General features: G+C 36.3%; 1 protein-coding gene across 1 annotated transcript in view; it reads right to left on the bottom strand.

The window, feature by feature from the left end:
- rnf215 (ring finger protein 215) overlaps positions 1 to 14,222 on the bottom strand; it is a 41,360-nt gene extending 27,138 nt beyond the window's left edge. The window contains exons 1-9 of the mRNA XM_042488298.2: positions 13,846 to 14,222; positions 12,898 to 13,041; positions 12,728 to 12,799; positions 11,827 to 11,912; positions 10,947 to 11,001; positions 10,729 to 10,833; positions 9,714 to 9,830; positions 8,287 to 8,430; positions 7,997 to 8,099 (exon numbers count right to left, since the gene is read on the bottom strand). Coding sequence (XP_042344232.2) covers positions 7,997 to 8,099; positions 8,287 to 8,430; positions 9,714 to 9,830; positions 10,729 to 10,833; positions 10,947 to 11,001; positions 11,827 to 11,912; positions 12,728 to 12,799; positions 12,898 to 13,041; positions 13,846 to 14,067 — 1,048 coding nt within the window. The 5' untranslated portion in view covers positions 14,068 to 14,222. The remainder of the gene's footprint in view (positions 1 to 7,996; positions 8,100 to 8,286; positions 8,431 to 9,713; positions 9,831 to 10,728; positions 10,834 to 10,946; positions 11,002 to 11,826; positions 11,913 to 12,727; positions 12,800 to 12,897; positions 13,042 to 13,845) is intronic.
- Positions 14,223 to 14,368: the final 146 nt, after the last annotated feature.

Here is a 14,368-nt window from a genome sequence, read left to right as displayed (position 1 = left end):
TGGCTGAAAACGACATAGAATAGCTTATAAAGACGCGTCATAGTGTACAAAGTGGGAATAAAGGGCAAAAAAGGCCAAAAACCTCATAATTTAGCATGTCAAAAAAATGGCCAAAGAAGGCAATAGTATAGTATGTCGAAAAAAGCCAAATTTTGACCTCTCCTAAAAATGGCTGAAAACGACATAGAATAGCTTCAAAAAACGTGTTATACTGTACAAAGTGGAAATAAAGGCCAAAAAAACTCATAATTTAGCATGTCAAAAAAATGGCCAAACAAGGCAATAGTATAGTATGTCGAAAAAAGTCCAATTTTGACACCTCCTAAAAATGGCTGAAAACGACATAGAATAGCTTCAAGAGACGCATTATAGTGTACAACGTGGAAATAAAGGCCTAAAAAGGCCAAAAAAACTCATAATTTAGCATGTCAAAAAAATGGCCAAACAAGGCAATAGTATAGTATATCGAAAAAAGTCAAATTTTGACCCCTTTTAAAAATGGCTGAAAACGACATAGAATAGCTTATAAAGACGCGTCATAGTGAAAAAAGTGGGAATAAAGGGCAAAAAAGGCCAAAAACCTCATAATTTAGCATGTCAAAAAAATGGCCAAAGAAGGCAATAGTATAGTATGTCGAAAAAAGCCAAATTTTGACCTCTCCTAAAAATGGCTGAAAACGACATAGAATAGCTTCAACAAACGTGTTATACTGTACAAAGTGGAAATAAAGGCCAAAAAAGGCCAAAAAAACTCATAATTTAGCGTGTCAAAAAAATGGCCAAAGAAGGCAATAGTATAGTATGTCGAAAAAAGCCAAATTTTGACCTCTCCTAAAAATGGCTGAAAACGACATAGAATAGCTTCAACAAACGTGTTATACTGTACAAAGTGGAAATAAAGGCCAAAAAAGGCCAAAAAAACTCATAATTTAGCGTGTCAAAAAAATGGCCAAAGTAGGCAATAGTATAGTATGTCGAAAAAAGTCCAATTTTGACACCTCCTAAAAATGGCTGAAAACGACATAGAATAGCTTATAAAGACGCGTCATAGTGTACAAAGTGGGAATAAAGGCCAAAAAAGGTTAAAAAACCTCATAATTTAGCATGTCAAAAAAATGGCCAAAGAAGGCAATAGTATAGTATGTCGAAAAAAGCCAAATTTTGACCCCTTTTAAAAATGGCTGAAAACGACATAGAATAGCTTATAAAGACGCGTCATAGTGTACAAAGTGGGAATAAAGGGCAAAAAAGGCCAAAAACCTCATAATTTAGCATGTCAAAAAAATGGCCAAACAAGGCAATAGTATAGTATGTCGAAAAAAGCCAAATTTTGACCTCTCCTAAAAATGGCTGAAAACGACATAGAATAGCTTCAAAAAACGTGTTATACTGTACAAAGTGGAAATAAAGGCCAAAAAAGGCCAAAAAAACTCATAATTTAGCATGTCAAAAAAATGGCCAAACAAGGCAATAGTATAGTATGTCGAAAAAAGTCCAATTTTGACACCTCCTAAAAATGGCTGAAAACGACATAGAATAGCTTCAAGAGACGCATTATAGTGTACAACGTGGAAATAAAGGCCTAAAAAGGCCAAAAAACCTCATAATTTAGCATGTCAAAAAAATGGCCAAACAAGGCAATAGTATAGTATATCGAAAAAAAATTTTGACCCCTTTTTCAAAATGGCTGAAAACGACATAGAATAGCTTATAAAGACGCGTCATAGTGAACAAAGTGGGAATAAAGGGCAAAAAAGGCCAAAAACCTCATAATTTAGCATGTCAAAAAAATGGCCAAAGAAGGCAATAGTATAGTATGTCGAAAAAAGCCAAATTTTGACCTCTCCTAAAAATGGCTGAAAACGACATAGAATAGCTTCAACAAACGTGTAATACTATACAAAGTGGAAATAAAGGGCAAAAAAGGCCAAAAAACCTCATAATTTAGCATGTCAAAAAAATGGCCAAAGAAGGCAATCGTATAGTATGTCGAAAAAAGCCAAATTTTGACCTCTCCTAAAAATGGCTGAAAACGACATAGAATAGCTTCAACAAACGTGTTATACTGTACAAAGTGGAAATAAAGGCCAAAAAAGGCCAAAAAAACTCATAATTTAGCATGTCAAAAAAATGGCCAAAGAAGGCAATAGTATAGTATGTCGAAAAAAGTCCAATTTTGACACCTCCTAAAAATGGCTGAAAATGACATAGAATAGCTTATAAAGACGCGTCATAGTGTACAAAGTGGGAATAAAGGGCAAAAAAGGCCAAAAAACCTCATAATTTAACATGTCAAAAAAATGGCCAAAGAAGGCAATAGTATAGTATGTCGAAAAAAGCCAAATTTTGACCTCTCCTAAAAATGGCTGAAAACGACATAGAATAGCTTCAACAAACATGTTATACTGTACAAAGTGGAAATAAAGGCCAAAAAAGGCTAAAAAACCTCATAATTTAGCATGTCAAAAAAATGGCCAAAGAAGGCAATAGTATAGTATGTCGAAAAAAGCCAAATTTTGACCTCTCCTAAAAATGGCTGAAAACGACATAGAATAGCTTATAAAGACGCGTCATAGTGTACAAAGTGGGAATAAAGGGCAAAAAAGGCCAAAAACCTCATAATTTAGCATGTCAAAAAAAATGGCCAAACAAGGCAATAGTATAGTATGTCGAAAAAAGCCAAATTTTGACCTCTCCTAAAAATGGCTGAAAATGACATAGAATAGCTTATAAAGACGCGTCATAGTGTACAAAGTGGGAATAAAGGGCAAAAAAGGCCAAAAAACCTCATAATTTAACATGTCAAAAAAATGGCCAAAGAAGGCAATAGTATAGTATGTCGAAAAAAGCCAAATTTTGACCTCTCCTAAAAATGGCTGAAAACGACATAGAATAGCTTCAACAAACATGTTATACTGTACAAAGTGGAAATAAAGGCCAAAAAAGGCTAAAAAACCTCATAATTTAGCATGTCAAAAAATGGCCAAAGAAGTCAATAGTATAGTATGTCGAAAAAAGCCAAATTTTGACCCCTTTTAAAAATGGCTGAAAACGACATAGAATAGCTTATAAAGACGCCATAGTGTACAAAGTGGGAATAAAGGGCAAAAAAGGCCAAAAAACCTCATAATTTAGCATGTCAAAAAAATGGCCAAACAAGGCAATAGTATAGTATGTCGAAAAAAGCCAAATTTTGACCTCTCCTAAAAATGGCTGAAAACGACATAGAATAGCTTCAACAAACGTGTTATACTGTACAAAGTGAAAATAAAGGCCACAAAAGGCTAAAAAACCTCATAATTTAGCATGTCAAAAAAATGGCCAAACAAGGCAATAGTATAGTATGTCGAAAAAAGCCAAATTTTGACCTCTCCTAAAAATGGCTGAAAACGACATAGAATAGCTTCAACAAACGTGTTATACTGTACAAAGTGGAAATAAAGGCCAAAAAAGGCCAAAAAACCTCATAATTTAGCATGTCAAAAAATGGCCAAAGAAGTCAATAGTATAGTATGTCGAAAAAAGCCAAATTTTGACCCCTTTTAAAAATGGCTGAAAACGACATAGAATAGCTTATAAAGACGCGTCATAGTGTACAAAGTGGGAATAAAGGGCAAAAAAGGCCAAAAAAACTCATAATTTAGCATGTCAAAAAAATGGCCAAAGAAGGCAATAGTATAGTATGTCGAAAAAAGCCAAATTTTGACCTCTCCTAAAAATGGCTGAAAACGACATAGAATAGCTTCAACAAACGTGTTATACTGTACAAAGTGGAAATAAAGGCCAAAAAAGGCCAAAAAACTCATAATTTAGCATGTCAAAAAAATGGCCAAAGAAGGCAATCGTATAGTATGTCGAAAAAAGCCAAATTTTGACCTCTCCTAAAAATGGCTGAAAACGACATAGAATAGCTTCAAAACACGTGTTATACTGTACAAAGTGGAAATAAAGGCCAAAAAAGGCCAAAAAACCTCATAATTTAGCATGTCAAAAAAATGGCCAAACAAGGCAATAGTATAGTATGTCGAAAAAAGCCAAATTTTGACCTCTCCTAAAAATGGCTGAAAACGACATAGAATAGCTTCAAGATACGCATTATAGTGTACAACGTGGAAATAAAGGCCAAAAAAGGCCAAAAAACCTCATAATTTAGCATGTCAAAAAAATGGCCAAACAAGGCAATAGTATAGTATGTCGAAAAAAGCCAAATTTTGACCTCTCCTAAAAATGGCTGAAAACGACATAGAATAGCTTCAACAAACGTGTTATACTGTATAAAGTGGAAATAAAGGCCAAAAAAGGCCAAAAAACCTCATAATTTAGCATGTCAAAAAAATGGCCAAACAAGGCAATAGTATAGTATGTTAAAAAAAGTCCAATTTTGACACCTCCTAAAAATGGCTGAAAACGACATAGAACAGCTTCAAGAGACGCATTATAGTGTACAACGTGGAAATAAAGGCCAAAAAAGGCCAAAAAAACTCATAATTTAGCATGTCAAAAAAATGGCCAAACAAGGCAATAGTATAGTATGTCGAAAAAAGCCAAATTTTGACCTCTCCTAAAACTGGCTGAAAACCACATAGAATAGCTTATAAAGACGCATCATAGTGTACAAAGTGGGAATAAAGGGCAAAAAAGGCTAAAAAACCTCATAATTTAACATGTCAAAAAAATGGCCAAAGAAGGCAATAGTATAGTATGTCGAAAAAAGCCAAATTTTGACCTCTCCTAAAAATGGCTGAAAACGACATAGAATAGCTTCAAAAAACGTGTTATACTGTACAAAGTGGAAATAAAGGCCAAAAAAGGCCAAAAAACCTCATAATTTAGCATGTCAAAAAAATGGCCAAAGAAGGCAATAGTATAGTATGTTGAAAAAAGCCAAATTTTGACCCCTTTTAAAAATGGCTGAAAACGACATAGAATAGCTTATAAAGACGCGTCATAGTGTACAAAGTGGGAATAAAGGGCAAAAAAGGCCAAAAACCTCATAATTTAGCATGTCAAAAAAATGGCCAAAGAAGGCAATCGTATAGTATGTCGAAAAAAGCCAAATTTTGACCTCTCCTAAAAATGGCTGAAAACGACATAGAATAGCTTCAAAAAATGTGTTATACTGTACAAAGTGGAAATAAAGGCCAAAAAAGGCCAAAAAAACTCATAATTTAGCATGTCAAAAAAATGGCCAAACAAGGCAATAGTATAGTATGTCGAAACAAAGTCCAATTTTGACACCTCCTAAAAATGGCTGAAAACGACATAGAATAGCTTCAAGAGACGCATTATAGTGTACAACGTGGAAATAAAGGCCAAAAAAGGCCAAAAAACCTCATAATTTAGCATGTCAAAAAAATGGCCAAACAAGGCAATAGTATAGTATGTCGAAAAAAGCCAAATTTTGACCTCTCCTAAAAATGGCTGAAAACGACATAGAATAGCTTCAACAAACGTGTTATACTGTACAAAGTGGAAATAAAGGCCAAAAAAGGCCAAAAAAACTCATAATTTAGCATGTCAAAAAAATGGCCAAACAAGGCAATAGTATAGTATGTCGAAAAAAGTCAAATTTTGACCTCTCCTAAAAATGGCTGAAAACGACATAGAATAGCTTCAAAAAACGTGTTATACTGTACAAAGTGGAAATAAAGGCCACAAAAGGCTAAAAAACCTCATAATTTAGCATGTCAAAAAAATGGCCAAAGAAGGCAATAGTATAGTATGTCGAAAAAAGTCAAATTTTGACCTCTCCTAAAAATGGCTGAAAACGACATAGAATAGCTTCAAAAAACGTGTTATACTGTACAAAGTGGAAATAAAGGCCACAAAAGGCTAAAAAACCTCATAATTTAGCATGTCAAAAAAATGGCCAAACAAGGCAATAGTATAGTATGTCGAAAAAAGTCAAATTTTGACCCCTTTTAAAAATGGCTGAAAACGACATAGAATAGCTTCAACAAACGTGTTATACTGTACAAAGTGGAAATAAAGGCCACAAAAGGCCAAAAAAACTCATAATTTAGCATGTCAAAAAAATGGCCAAAGAAGGCAATAGTATAGTATGTCGAAAAAAGCCAAATTTTGACCTCTCCTAAAAATGGCTGAAAACGACATAGAATAGCTTCAACAAACGTGTTATACTGTACAAAGTGGAAATAAAGGCCAAAAAAGGCCAAAAAACCTCATAATTTAGCATGTCAAAAAAATGGCCAAAGAAGGCAATAGTATAGTATGTCGAAAAAAGCCAAATTTTGACCCCTTTTAAAAATGGCTGAAAACGACATAGAATAGCTTATAAAGACGCGTCATAGTGTACAAAGTGGGAATAAAGGGCAAAAAAGGCCAAAAAACCTCATAATTTAGCATGTCAAAAAAATGGCCAAAGTAGGCAATAGTATAGTATGTCGAAAAAAGCCAAATTTTGACCTCTCCTAAAAATGGCTGAAAACGACATAGAATAGCTTCAACAAACGTGTTATACTGTACAAAGTGGAAATAAAGGCCAAAAAAGGCCAAAAAACCTCATAATTTAGCATGTCAAAAAAATGGCCAAAGAAGGCAATAGTATAGTATGTCGAAAAAAGCCAAATTTTGACCCCTTTTAAAAATGGCTGAAAACGACATAGAATAGCTTATAAAGACGCGTCATAGTGTACAAAGTGGGAATAAAGGCAAAAAGGCCAAAAACCTCATAATTTAGCATGTCAAAAAAATGGCCAAAGAAGGCAATCGTATAGTATGTCGAAAAAAGCCAAATTTTGACCTCTCCTAAAAATGGCTGAAAACGACATAGAATAGCTTCAAAAAATGTGTTATACTGTACAAAGTGGAAATAAAGGCCAAAAAAGGCCAAAAAACCTCATAATTTAGCATGTCAAAAAAATGGCCAAACAAGGCAATAGTATAGTATGTCGAAACAAAGTCCAATTTTGACACCTCCTAAAAATGGCTGAAAACGATATAGAATAGCTTCAAGAGACGCATTATAGTGTACAACGTGGAAATAAAGGCCAAAAAAGGCCAAAAAACCTCATAATTTAGCATGTCAAAAAAATGGCCAAACAAGGCAATAGTATAGTATGTCGAAAAAAGTCAAATTTTGACCTCTCCTAAAAATGGCTGAAAACGACATAGAATAGCTTCAAAAAACGTGTTATACTGTACAAAGTGGAAATAAAGGCCACAAAAGGCTAAAAAACCTCATAATTTAGCATGTCAAAAAAATGGCCAAACAAGGCAATAGTATAGTATGTCGAAAAAAGTCCAATTTTGACCCCTCCTAAAAATGGCTGAAAACGACATAGAATAACTTGTAGAGAGGCGTTATAGTAGACAGAGTGGGAATAAAGGCCAAAAAAGGCCAAAAAACCTCATAATTTAGCATGTCAAAAAAATGGCCAAACAAGGCAATAGTATAGTATGTCGAAAAAAGCCAAATTTTGACCTCTCCTAAAAATGGCTGAAAACGACATAGAATAGCTTCAACAAACGTGTTATACTGTACAAAGTGGAAATAAAGGCCAAAAAAGGCCAAAAAACCTCATAATTTAGCATGTCAAAAAAATGGCCAAACAAGGCAATAGTATAGTATGTCGAAAAAGTCAAATTTTGACCCCTCCTAAAAATGGCTGAAAATGATATAGGATAGCTTGTAGAGACGTGTTTTTGTTTACAACGTGGGAATAAAGGCTAAATAAGGCTAAAAACCTCATAATTTAGTGTAACAAAAAAATGGCCAAAAAGGCAATATTTTCGTATGTTTGACCCCTCAAACATATTATGACTTATTAAACAGAAGCATATTATGACATACTTTGACTTTTATTTGCTGTTTTGGACGATATAGCATGAAAAAGTCATAGTATGGTACATCATCCAAAACAGCAAATAAAAGTTATAGCCTAAAATTCATAGTACGGTGTGTCTCAAAAAAATTCTCCGGTATAAATATGTCTTTAAAACAGTCAAACAGATTGTGTTGTTAAAATGAACTCACCGAGGATGCTGCGTTTGCACAGAGGACAGGTGTGATGCAGCAGCAGCCAGGGGTCCACACAGTCTCTGTGGTACTCATGAAGACACGGCAGCACCCGCAGACACTGAGACAGCAACACAAGACACACCGACACTTTATATCATGTCACTGCACAGTCACGTCCTGCACATTACAGGAGTGTGTCTCACTCTTTATTACCACTTCTTAACTTGTCTTCCTGAATTCAACTACGGAGAAAATGCAGCCAAGTCTAAATCAGGGAGTGCGTGTACGTGGGAGTTCTGGCGGACCTGGTTGTTGTTGAACGGCTCCAGACAGACGGCACAGTTGTCCGTCTCCCCCAGCTGGGACGGGTCACACCGCGGTTTGGGCTGACGGTATGTTTTGGTCTTTAGGGAAGACATTCTCTTAAGGACATCCTGTTTAGGAGAGAGCTGAGGACGAAAACAAAGCAGACATCACATCTCGTTATCTCAATGAGGACATAAAATGTCATCTGTCATCAACATTTACTTGCATCTCTATTACAAAAGTTTCCACTGTACAAACACTAACGCAGTGTTTTTAAATTTCCAATCCATGAAACTTAATGATTTGGTTTATTATAAAATGCAATATTCCCAGACTGTGAACAAAGATTTTTCAGTATAGGAGAGCAAACACGATTTTTGACGTATTTTTAAGCACATGGATGTATGCCTCCACGCACTAATCAAGCTGCACTAACAGTTTACATCCATTTCTGTGGAAACATGGACGTTTCTCAAACAGAAGATCTGTACAAACAGCAATTTCAAGGTAGTTCTCGAGGGTGCTTGAGTTATGGCCATAAACATGCTGTATGAGGTCACCGTGACCTTTGACCTTCAACCACCAGATTCTAATCAGTTCATTCTGGAGTCCAAGTGGACGTTTGTACCAAATTTGAGAAAAGTCTCTCAAAGCCATCGTCAGATATTGACCTTGACCTTTGCACACCAAATTCTAATAAATTCGTTGATGAGTTAAAGTGAATGTTTGTGTCAAACTTAAACAAAATTTGTCAAGGTGTTCTTAAGATATCGCTTTCACAAGAACGACATGAACGTAAGGTCACTGGTACCTTTGACCACCAAGATCTAATCAGTTTATCCTTGAGTCAAGTTGAACGTTTTTGCCAAATTTGACGTAATTCCCTCCAGGTGTTCGTGAGTTATGATGGTCACAAGACTGAGACAGATGAGGAAACAATAACCTTGAACTTTGACGTTTGTGCTAAATCTCACCAAATATGTTCTTGAGAAATTACGTTTAAAAGAATTGGCTTACGAACCGTCAGACAGACGTACGGACAGACAACCGAAAAACATAACGCCCCCGGCAACGGTACATAAAAAAGGCACGAAAAGGAGAAGCTGTCGGGTTACGTTATTGAACATTACCAATATAAATTCAAAAATGTGTTTTTTGGTTTTAAAAAGAGTAGTTTGAAAGGTAATTTTTGAAGGTTAAGGCTCTGGATGATATTTTTTTTAACTTTTGGAGCTTAAATTAATAAGAATGCAGGGCAGGCATATCAAAGCTCAATGCTCGAATAAATGCTTTTAGTTACTTTCCATCGTCGTTTATCGTCGTGATGTAGCAGCCAATGAGAAAAAAATCTTCAGCACAGAAATGTTTAAGTGTAAAAACTTACGTCATATGACCTGTGATAACATCAGCAGCAAAGAGATTTTACCTGCAGGTCGTCGTTCAGCTGGTGGTCCTGGTACTGCCAGCGAGCCTGGACAATGACTCCGGTGCTGAGGATCAGAGCCACCAGGAGGACCGTGTCCCACAGCTTCTGCAGGTACTTCTGCAGAATCACAGCGAATACGTATATAAATACATTTTTGAATATACAATTATGCATATACATTTACATTCTGTTTCATTCGTTTGAAATTACTCTCAGATTCAGAAAAACTTTTTTCTGTCATGACAGAAAATCGTCTTAGATGTGGCTCAACACACAGTGCAAAACAGACAATCATACAGCATAAAAAATAAAATAAAAAAAAGAATAAAAAAACATAAAAAATACCAAATACAATAAATTCAACAGAATAAAATCACAATATTCTACTGTTTGCAAAGTGGCACAGTGTTTAAGCAGATGTATGGATCAAATGTTTTCTTTACGATGTTTATGGAGATTTATATTACCCTATTTCATATTTTATATTTTATTTTATTTTAACTCGCATTATTTTATGTTTGTCATTTTGTGTGTTCTTTTTTTTTTTTTTACATATTTATTGAGCACTGTTGGAGGGAGCCTGGGACTTCAGATTTTAGTTACAAAAGACTGTTTCTCTGTAACTGTTGTGCATACTATGAACACCTCACTTGCACACTGTTTTCTGTATTTAACAGTATTTAACATTTATTGTATATTTTAATATTTTTTTTAAGTATTTAGCATGTTTGTATTTTATCTAGTATATTTAAGTGAATTATAGTGTATTCTTTGTATTTTATTTTCTGTAGATATTTAACAGATACATTCTTATTCTTACAGAATATCCTGTAGTTTGTTTTTTTTATATATATGAAAAATATTATTTAATTTATTTTTAAAAAACTATATTTTTTCTCTTCTAGTGTTATATATGCATCACTGTGTTTTTACTGCTCCTGTGCAACTTAAAACATGCTGCTATAACTTCGGTACATCTATCTATCTGGACGATGTGTTGATTTGGCTCCCCCACCTGGACCTGAGAGTTGGTCTCTCCCGTGCAGATGACCCCCTGCCACTCTCCGTAGCGCCCTCCTCTCGATCGACCGCAGCTGGACCACAGCGTGAGCGTGGCTCCCTGCCCGAACACACAGCAGCATGAGCTCACTGTCAGCTCAGCCTGTTCACTCACCACCGGAGGATGCTTCAAACTGACAAACACACAGTCGGCTGATAGACCGAGCGGCTCACCAGGTTGTCCTGCAGGATCGTCTTGTACGTGATTTTTGCTGTCGCCTGAAGACCCCTGCAGAGAGAACGCGGACTTAGTGCAAATAAAGACCTGCAGAGATTAAATTTACACACACACACTAACCGGATTACTATGAATGATCAGATTAAGGCAGCTGAGACATGAATTTAGATATTTTCTTTATTGATAATTTATGTATGAAATGCTGTGCGCTGGACTGCAGGAAATATTCCATCATCAACAACGTGATACAAGAAATAGCAGGGATTTGGTGGCGTTGGTGTCACTCAGCTGTGTGAACTCTGGAAACTGGCTTATTTTCTTTAAAAAACATATAAAGAAGGCCATGAGGAACTTATGAAATGGCCCAAAACCTAACAACATATTAGTATAAAATCAAAAGAAAGTTTCCTGAAAATAAGTAATAAAACCAAAACAAGAAAGGTACCAGGAAAAAGGTAAAAATCAAATGAAATAACATTTCTGTAACATTATTTTACATATAAAATTATGAATGCAGCTTTCCTTCCTTTTTTAACGGTAATTTTCTTGTCACCTTTTCTTGCAATATGAGGGACATTTCTTGCCAAGTTGCTCTTTGATTTATGGCCCGTGTTTTCGGGGGGAAAAAAAAGACAGACAGTTTAAATGTATTTAGGTTCATGCATGGCTGGAGCTGAAACTTTTTGTTGAAGTAGAATCGTGTTTGTTAAAGCACTGTTTTCTCTGACCGCAGCCTCAAACTGAGGAAGCACGTGACACGTGGTGGTAACTTATCTGATTCAATAAACAGAGGCGGTATTCTGTCGCTTTTTATCACTGGTGAGGAAAAAGAGTAATAATCAAATGTTCAGTGATAAGTAATCAAATGTTTGGTACCTCAGCAGAGCTCCGATCAGCTTGGTGACATTTTCAGATGTCTGGATCACAATGATGGGCTTGGAGAGCACCTGAGACAGATCCATCTACAGCAGAAAGAGGCAGATTTAAAACCTGACCTGCAGGTGCCTGTTAGCTCACCTGGTAGAGCGGGTGCTGCATGTTCAGTTGCTGTGTCCTCGCTGCAGCAGCCGAGGGTTCGACTCCAACTTGCTGCACGTCATCCCCTCTCTTACGCCCACTTTTATGCTTAGTGAAATATGGCGGCACGCGTACATGCAGCGGCTCAGCACTCCTTGAGTCGGTGCTCAGTGATTGGTTTTGCCGTCACCACACTGACTAAAACACTCAGCACTTCCCTCAGAAGCACCTTAAAATCCTGTGCAATACTCTGTGTGTATGAATGTTGATACTGTATGTCTTAATACTATGTATAATATTTTTACTATTTACTATTTATTTATCTTACACACTTTTATTCTATTTGAGCCCGACTCAGGCAGTGCAAGTGAATTTCGTTGTATTCATCTGTAAAATGACAATAAAGATATTCTGTTCTGTAAAGTTGTCTTTCCAAATGAAGGCAAAAGCCTAAAAAAGTCTTTAACAATAAATAAATACTACTAATAATTATAAATAATATTTTTTTAAAAATGAAAAAATAAAATGACCTGCACAAAATGTCTTTAAAGCTTCATTTCTTCAATTATTTTCCAAAATAAACAAAAAAATTAAAGTTTCCAGCCAGTATCAATGTAATTTATAATCTTTTTTTGATAGAGCTCGTCAAGTTCTGTTCTTCCCAAGTACACCACAAAATAACAACACGTGAATGACAGGGTTTTAGAACTCCACGATGGCACATTTTGAGACAAAAGCTGCTGAGTTTGTGCAGATTTACCTCACTGACAGTGTTTTGGTTGAGAGCCAGAATGATCAGCGCAGAAGCTCCGAGGACCAACGCTCGCTTCATCTTTAACAGAGAGGATTCATGTTACATTTCTCCCAACAAAAGTCAATGTTAGTAATAACAAAATGCTCTATAGATTCAAAGGAAATTGAATTTCTTACCTTATTGACCATCGCATCAGCAAAGGACTCCTGGTTTCCGGTGGAGGCTTTGCTGTCGTCCATCTCCACGGGAACCACTCCGATCCACGGCTCCTGCTCGTCGTCGCTTTTTCCCGCGCTCACCTGCGTCTCCTCACTCTGCACCTAAAGACAGAAAACAGGCGCAACATTTGTACCCAAAACTTGCCTTGCTCAGAGTAAAATAGTATCCTTATCTAAGTATTTAAGTTTATGCCCACATTTGTGGCCTTAATTTTAGGGATGCACAATATGCCGATATATATATATATATATATATATATATATATATATATATATATATTTATGTGTGTGTGTGTTTTGTAGAAGAAATCAACAGTGTTAAAGGGGGAGAGAGAGTGGGGACAACATCCAATAAAGGGCCTTGAGCGGGAGTTGAACCTGAGACCCAAAAGGACACTTCCTTCATTCATGGGGCTCCTGCTTTAACCACTCAGCCACTGACACACTGTGAGTTTTTCAAAAACTTTATACTCAAGTAATTTAAGTGATCAGCAAGTCTCTAGAAAAAAAAATAAGGGCTATTTTAGAGGGCTCTGGTGTCATATTTTGCTAACACGTTGCCATTTCTGTACATTATTAATCCATTGATTTAAAAAAATACAGCATATATATAATAGTCTGACATCTGCCAGTTATCACCTGAATGTGCCATTTCATAGATCAGAATTACTTTAAAATCATGTGAAAAATTAATTTGGAAGAACATTTTTTTTTATTAGCAACTGACTGAAAAAAGTGTTCATAAATTTGGTAATTTTGTTCCTGAATACCATATTTATTAACATAATAATTAAGATGATCACTCATAAAAAACTTTCTATTTTTTTTTCTACATGATGCTGAGAGAATTTGAAAGTGTTCATGGTCTTTGTAGTTTGGATAATAAATGACTCCTCTCTGGCTCACCAGGACCAGCTCCCCCTCCAGCTCATCCCGGTCCCCCTCCCGGTGCTCGGAGCTCCAGCTGCCGGACTCCACCACCTCCCCCTGGAGCAGCGTGCTGACACCGGGCCGCTGCTCCAGGAAAACCTCCACCAAAGCGACCTGCTCCGCCGCGACCAGCAGCCCCGGCCACCGCAGCAGGACGAGGGGTAACGTCAGCCAGAGACAGCAGCGAGCTGCGGCCATGACCCGAACAACAGCAGAGAGAAAACACCGATAAATGCTGTTATCAATACATAAACCCCATCAGCTGTGACCCCTTATTTTGGAAAAGCTCCTAGCATTTTTGTCATAGTTGGCTAGCCAGACCCCTCGAAGAATGTAAACAACAAAAAACAGCTTCCGGCTCGACCGGAAACAGCGAGAGGATTACTATCTTGTATACAAACCGGTAGAGACGCATTTCCATAATTTTAATCAATTAATTTAATGAATAAGGTATTATATAGTTATTTTAAATGAATAGGTGTCACACTGAAATAAAACG

This window comes from Plectropomus leopardus, chromosome 4 (assembly GCF_026936395.1).
Source record: "Plectropomus leopardus strain MGB_pleo_1.0 chromosome 4, ASM2693639v1, whole genome shotgun sequence".
Lineage (NCBI taxonomy): Eukaryota > Metazoa > Chordata > Actinopteri > Perciformes > Serranidae > Plectropomus > Plectropomus leopardus.
Note: the sequence above shows the minus strand (reverse complement) of the source record. Positions and strands in the feature narration are given on the sequence as shown.